At 35.9% G+C, this 7,604-nt stretch overlaps 1 protein-coding gene across 4 annotated transcripts; it reads left to right on the forward strand.

The window, feature by feature from the left end:
* The first annotated feature begins 298 nt into the window (after positions 1–298).
* LOC141657253 (phosphatidylinositol N-acetylglucosaminyltransferase subunit GPI1) lies at positions 299–7,263 on the forward strand. Of its 4 annotated transcripts, none has more exons than XM_074464416.1 (9): positions 299–668; positions 1,894–2,287; positions 2,371–2,508; positions 2,603–2,706; positions 2,787–3,008; positions 3,833–4,327; positions 5,590–6,020; positions 6,619–6,712; positions 6,823–7,263. In XM_074464416.1, the coding sequence occupies exons 2-9, from the start codon at positions 2,120–2,122 to the stop codon at positions 6,929–6,931; spliced, it is 1,761 nt and encodes a 586-aa protein (XP_074320517.1). In that variant the 5' UTR covers positions 299–668; positions 1,894–2,119; the 3' UTR covers positions 6,932–7,263. The 4 variants fall into 4 exon arrangements, with proteins under 4 accessions (XP_074320517.1, XP_074320515.1, XP_074320518.1 ...); XM_074464414.1 differs by having other exon boundaries at positions 1,894–2,283; XM_074464417.1 differs by having other exon boundaries at positions 397–668; positions 1,853–2,287.
* The last annotated feature ends 341 nt before the right edge of the window (positions 7,264–7,604 follow it).

Genomic DNA, 7,604 nt, shown 5'->3' on the forward strand with positions numbered 1-7,604 from the left:
TATTCGTAGACATGAAAGGTATATCAGGAAATTGATTATATATAATTCTTGATATTAGAATTGTATTTTCCTCGTTTAAGATAGATCATTATTTTTGTAATACCGATGAAATAATTGATTTAATGACCATTTAAAATATTCGTATTCATGACACATCAATCATTAACTTTCACCGTCCTCATTCGAAATGATGAGATACGTCGTTAGTAAGGAGTAAGGAGTAAGGAGTAAGGAGTAACGAGTAACGTATTTGTTGGAGAATTTGATTCAAAATACAGAAGTGAAGTACGGCCCAATTAAGAACCCCAGTCCAATTTTGATGTACCTTCTCCCCCAAATTTTGAACTCCGGAAAAAAAAATAGTCAAAAACACTAATTCACAAACTCACACAAATCAACTGATGAATGATGATGAACTCTTAATCGACAAACTCGGCGCATAATCAATAAACTCAACGATGAACACAAAATGTAGGGTTTGGTGGCCAAAACATCTTTCACCTTCATCTCCATCTTCATCATCATCATCATCATCATCATCATCATCAAGTTGTTCAGTGTTGTTCGGTTGGTTCATATCGAGCTCTCCAACTTCTCTCGACATTGTTGTTGCTTTCGCATTCGACGAAGCTTTTCTCTCTCTTCACTCCGAGTCCTCCGCTCTTCAGGTTCAATTTTCTCTTCATTTTTACTCTAATTTCTACATTTTGTAAGCTTAGTATCTAATTCATTGTAATTTGCGTTTGTTAGTTTGATTATCATAATGCGTGCAAATCTGCTGTAATTTATTGTTTCTTAATTTTAGTTTAATCGATTCATTTTGCGTTTTGAGTTCCAGTGTAATTTCTTCATTTTTTAAGTTGATTTTATAGTTTATTGTGATTTGATTTTTCGTGCAAATTGTAGAAGTTTATGCCCGAATTCTTGTATTTTTGGAGCTCGTTATCGCGATACTAGCTCAATTTTAACTATTATAGTTGTAAATCTTACTCATCGGCGTTGCATTTTTATATACTTGAGATTTCTACAATTGCTAAGCTTATCATAATAGCTATTGTAATTTGTTTATGTTAAGTGTCAGTATAATGTCTGCAAACTGTAGAAGTCTAAGCGCGATTTTTTGTTTGCGTAGGCCTTTCTCATGATAAAAGCTCAAATTCAGTTATTTTAACTTTGAAATCTCACTCCTCGGTGCTGCTTCTTTAATTGTTTAGCTTGTCATCTAACTATTGTAATATGTCTTTGATAGTGTGATTTTAATGTGTGAAAACTGTAGAATTTTATGCGTAATTTTTTGTATGGCCAGTTCTTCATGATACAAGCTCAATTTAAATTATTCTAGTTTTAAATCTTATCCCTTGGCATTGAATTTTTTAATAATTGAGATCTCTACAATTTTGTAGCTTATCATTTACCTTTTGTAATTTGTTTACTCTTAGTTACTGTAAATATATTGCCTGTAGAAGGTGTGGAAGTTTGCCTAAGTTTTATTGAAACTTCAATAATTTTGCTCAAATTTTGTAATGAGCCAATCTCACTGTATAAATATCAGAAACCACTTGTACTTTCGATAGTTTAGCCGCTCCTGCTGTAGTTTTTAGGCTCAAGTAGCAGATTGATTTTTCAAACTGATTGCATCGTCTTGCATCTACGTTTCTTATGTTTTGAAGGGCTACCAAGGTGCAGTGTTTATGGTAACTCCCACTGTGGCAGATTAATGTATGCATTTTCAATGAAATGAATATCCTTTGCAACTTGCAAGTGTCTATTTGAGTAGGTTAAAGGTTTAGGCAAAGTAGAATCTTCGTGTTGTTTGATTTTTTTTTGCTTTTAAATCTTTTTGCTCTTCAAGAGCTACTTTCTGAAGCAATCTTTCGGGTTGGGAAATAAAAGGTAGCAGTCAATCATGCACATGAAGCAATGCCTGTCAGATTACAAGACAAGTCTAAGCTGACTCTTCTTGGTCTCTATGGTGCTCCATCAAAGAATGTCTGTGTGATGTGCAAACTTAATATCGTCGACGGTAATCACAAAATGCCCTTTGATTCTCATGAGGCCTCCCAATATGAGAGTAACTCTTCAGCAAATTCTATAAATTCGAGCTGTGGATTCCTTGAGGATGATGAGCTATCAAAGCAATATAAGCATGCTTATTCTCTTAGCTCTTCATGGATTCAGCTCATCGAAGGTGGTCAAAGTTATTCTTCTAAAGAGGTGTGTACGGTTCCTACACTGCATCATCTGCACTGGAACGGGACAGTGTTATCTTCTGTTGAACTCCACGTATGTAAGTCATTCTGTCTTAGTGTTGGTTGTTCCATAGATTGGATCCCATTTGTCCCGCTTAATTTCGGCTTTCGAAGGTTGCAGGTTATGGTTTATGAAACTCCCAGATATTGCAGCCATCATTTCTCCATAAACCCTTCTGATTCTAACTGCTTGCCATTTTCTTCAAAAAGACCTAAGTGGATTGACGAGCTTTGTCAAAAGCCTCAACAAATTGAACTGGTCAGATGATATGTAACATTTTCTTTCCCCCTAAAATGCAATTTGACTTCTGGTACAGTTGCCTTATTTCAATAATAAATCTTTCAATTTACAGGATATGGTTATTGTAGCTATTAATAGTTCTGCAGCTGCAGAAGTTGAATTTAGCAGACATTTGTGGTCCCAAAAATCATATACCCAGCTATCTATTCTATGCACGTAAGCTTCTCTTGCGTTTTCTTTCATGTTCTTCCATCATCTCCTTTCGGCCGTATGATGAACATCTGGAAATGTTACAGGTTACTGAACCTTATCTGGAGGGTATTCGCCGTTGTTGTGGCCACATTGTCTATGTTTCTGTATATTGTTCTTCAGTCATGTCACAAGCTTGCTGGATATGGATTAAAGTTTAGGATATGTGAGGCAGTAGCAAATGTTTTTAGCAATACATTGATAAACATTCAACTCCGAGGTCATCAGATACTGTATTGGCCAATCTTTCTTGACGATTCAGCCATTAGGTAAGAGTGAGCGTATATCTGTGCCACTGTGTGTTAGCTTGTCACCTTTTCATACTTGAATTTTGATTCCTCGATAAGCTATATATTTACCATTTCCATGCAAATTCTTACTATTTAAAAGCTGCTTGGGGTAGATAAAAATCAAATATGGTTGTCCTAATTGATGCAGCCCCGGGTCGTCATGTCATGGTCCTATTTAACTTTTTTTACTAGCATATATACGTGAGCTCGTGACAACGGTTTTGCCTGTTACGGCAATAACTTCTCCCCCTCCTTGATAAATACTTATTTTCAGATAATCAGATGATTCTCCGTTTTTACGTATACAAATGAGCACGTGACTGGTCTTTGATTTGTGACAGCACTCTCAATCATCAAGTTTCTGTTACATGGCTGGGGTTTCTCTTTTCTCTGTTTTTTTTTTTTTAATCATATACTCCCCCCTTCCCAGACATTTGATTACCCTTTTGGCACAAAGACAAAGGAGGTGGGAAGAGACCCTTCTAGCTATTGCTATTGAATGACAAGAGGGCCAAAATGCAATTGGATGATTACTTTATATATTAAAAGCTTTCTCTAAATAAAATGGCAAACAAGTGACCAAGACACCCTAAAAGTACATAGGTAATTAAGTGATTAATTGGACAAAGGGGCATTGTATATTGTATATTTGTGTAATGTCTCACTGAAGTGTTCTATGCTTCTTTTCACGTGATGTAGTACTATAGTGATGGTGCAAATTATGATATGTGAAACTTCATATTTCAAGGGAATTCCTTGTGGTCATCTTAAATTATTGTGATGTAAACTTCTGGGTTTGTCAGGTCTCAAGCATGTGTTGAATTTGCGGAAAAAGCTGGCCTACGAAGACATTCCTTGTGGTCATCTGCAATGGTTGATGTTATTCTGGGAAACTTTCTTGGATATGCTTTGTTGTTCCATGTAAATACTGTCAGCAGTTTGATTTTGAATTTTGCTTCCCACTTCACTGACGATGTTTTGCGCATGGGGTGTGTATGGCTGATGGGTGTCCCTGCGGGTTTCAAGCTGAACACTGAGCTTGCAGGAGTTCTGGGAGCTGTTTCTCTTAATGCTATCCAGATTTGGAGTACCTTGTGGTTTTTGGCTGGACATATATTTTATATTATTATCAGGGTTGTTGCTCTGTTGGGAATTCTTTTGGGAATGACTATATCTGCAGCTTTGATCATGGATATGATTGCAATAGCTGCATTCCATGTTCGGCTTCTCCATCAATTTGTTGGGTTCTTCTATTCACTTCAGATTGAAGCTTTAACAGCTTTATGGCGCCTTTTCAGGTATGTCGTCAATGATTTTCTGCTGTTCAATTTATAAAGCCTTTCAATATTGAATTATTGATATGCACGTGCATCCACTGCTTCTCTCCAAGTTTTTCGTGGTAAACTGCATCCAAGTTAATTTTATTAATGAGGCGTAACATAACACTCAACGCACATCAGCTTTCTACTTAGCATCACTCTCAATTTGTAAAAAACTCTGTATTAGGGGTGCTGCCTCCTGATTGCCTCTCTCCTTCCCCAGAAGGGAATTTTTTTGAATAAATTTTGGCCTCTAATTCCTCAAAAATATGCACTTTTATTCCGCGGAGTTCTGTAAGATCCCGATTCATATCCAAGCTGTTTCTCTAACTAGTCTAGATACTGTGCTACAACACGGTATTGGTAGAGGGTTGTGTTAGAGAAAGTTGTAATTAAAATGTTGTCATTAACTTATTTTTACATTTAATAAATCTATTATTCATCAACTCATTTTTACATTTAAAATGTCGTGAAATGTATTTATTAATGATTTTATTTTGTAAACTTCTCAACTTATTTTAATGATTTTTTACTTTCACGAATCTAATAATATCAATTATATTTTTGTTTTATAGACAGAAAGTATACGTCAAATCATTTTCGAACAAAGATTAGCAATTTGTATTTAAACTTTTATTTTATGCTAATTTAAAAATTGTTTTAATTGATATAAAGTTATATTTTAATGAAAAGTTAATAGTTTAATGTTCATTTGTTTCCTTATTTAAGTAAATGAAGTTTGGATGGAAATTTTTTCTTATTTAAGTAAATGGAGATAGGAAGCAAACCTTTTGAGAATCTTATACTCCATATATGGTAATTAATATGACTATAAATATTGTAATTCCGTTTGTGTACAAATTATAATATAAGCATAAAATGGTATAGAATTAATTAGGAGATAATATTGTGTCTTAGGCGCAAAACTTAGGCGGGAAAATTCTAGCTTTGTTAATCTTTTAGTATATGGACTGGTTCGACCAATATTTGATCCTGTGACGTTCTTTCTTATTGACAACATCCGATCCATCGATCAGAATCTAAATGGCCTGAGACAAATTTAATCAAAAGAGTAGCAGTCAGTGACGTGCTATTTCAGCCTCACTAGATTGTACTATGCCTTGTACTTTTTGATTCTTTAGTTGGACGAAGTTAAAGTATGGTATATTTTTGCTGAAACTGTGCGATGTTTCATGTTGTGCTGGTTCTAGTTGCTTATGAGCTGCTTTTGTGACTGACAGGGGACGCAAGTGGAACCCGCTTCGTCATAGGTTAGATAGCTATGAATACAGTGTGGAACAACATATTGTTGGTTCCCTAATGTTCACTCCACTCTTGCTACTTCTACCAACTACATCCGTCTTCTATATATTTTTTGCCATCATGAGCTTGACGATTATGTTCTTACGCACACTGGTACAGATCATTGTATCTGTTATTCATGATACCCCTTATGCTAAAATAGTACTTTGGTGTGTGAAACCAAAAAGATTTCCTTCCGGAATATGGTTTGAAATTATGCACTATCAGAGGGATTCCGTTTCATCTTCAGTCACTAGGCCTCTTGCCGAAGCTTGTCTATCTAGCCAGGGGATGCTACAAGACCAGAATTTGAACGCTAGGAACTCTGTGCTTCTGCCTTTGTTTCTCCACAGCAACATTATGAGTTTTGGTGAGGCCTTGTACTGTTTTGTCTACTACAGACTACTTTTTAGTATGTGGGTAATTCAGTCAACTGTTAGATTTGTTTCTTATATGTATATGTAGCAGATTCTTCTTTAGGGCGCAAATAAATCACGTGGCACACACAGTGATCTATGAAGCAGTTGCGGTGTCTCATGGAAATAGCATTAACCAATCTATTTAGAGTAGTTTTTCTTTCTTTTATTCAGTAGGTCCTAAATAAGTCCATCTTATACCTGACAATATCCGACTCGATGTACATATCTGACCTTTTTTTAAGGTTCATGAACCTGTTGTTTTTTACCTGTTACCCGTAACAACCCGCAAATTTAGGGTCATGGTCTTCCCTCGTCCATTCCCAGTCCACTGACCTTTGTCTTCTCCACCTAGAAACCTCCTGCACTTAGCCCACCTGTCCACGGTCTCCTCTCCTCCTGCTTTATTTATTCCTTGTACTTTAGCTCACCTGCACAAGGGCATAGGCTACACTTAGCTTACTGTCCATAGTTTTCTGCACTTCTCAACAACCTTCTGTCATGAAACATTTGTTACTGTAGTCTGAACTAGTTAGCTCTCAACATTTTCAGGGCAAGTGGTCAATCCTCACTACAAGAATTTGTTTTCAAGGATTCATGGACCAAATGTTGCTTTAGCTCTTTCTGGTATCCTCACTGGAAAAAGGTTTGTTCCCTCCAATTCTCTTGAACAAGCTTTTCTAATTCCCCCATTCTTTGGACAACCCTTTTTTTGTGAACGAGATGGCTGAAATGAAATTGGTTGTTTTCCTGCAGCATTACGACTCAAGAATCTCAGGCTCCTCAAAAAATGCCGTGGATTTCCATTTCTTACAAGGATTATTGGTGCATATGCTACCACGCACTTCTTGGTGGTAAGCAATGATGATCTTCCTTATTTCGAATTGCCGCTCCAAAGTTAAACTAGTTTTGCCTCATAATCTACAATTTTGTCATATAGATACTCCTTAGTGAGTTAGTGGTACTAACATTAGACAAGCCTCTCGTATCTGTGACGGGTCATTGTTACGGTAGCTCACATATATGTCCTGTATGTGCTTGTAATGAATAGTTGTATGTGACTGTATTTGGAGTAGTTGCTAACTTGTACGGTTGGAACTAGATTTTTTGACCTCATAAATCTCTCTTTAAGATATTAACTTGGGATTTTGTGACATTGATGTTATTCAAATTGAACTTTCAAGTTTATCTGAAAAAGTAGTATTAAAGCATTATCATAATCTTTATGCTTTGATCATTAGTTGATACTCGGGATTTTTAGCATGTAATATGTATTAACTTTTTTGACGTTCGAGTTGGGGAGTAAATTCAAAATGGAAATGGAGGGAGTAATAACTGCTATGATAAATTGATACTGAGATGGTATCCTTCCCCTAATAGGATAGTAATTTTAATTACTTTTCACGGGAAGTGATGATAGCCGATAGTTTTATAGGTTTAACTACTTTAGCTTGTAAAGTTAGTTGATGTAGAGATTGTAGACATCGAAATTTATCATTATTGAAAAGTACCCCTAGCGGTTATGACTATCTTAGTAC

Source organism: Silene latifolia, chromosome 5, assembly GCF_048544455.1.
Source record: "Silene latifolia isolate original U9 population chromosome 5, ASM4854445v1, whole genome shotgun sequence".
Classification (NCBI taxonomy): domain Eukaryota; kingdom Viridiplantae; phylum Streptophyta; class Magnoliopsida; order Caryophyllales; family Caryophyllaceae; genus Silene; species Silene latifolia.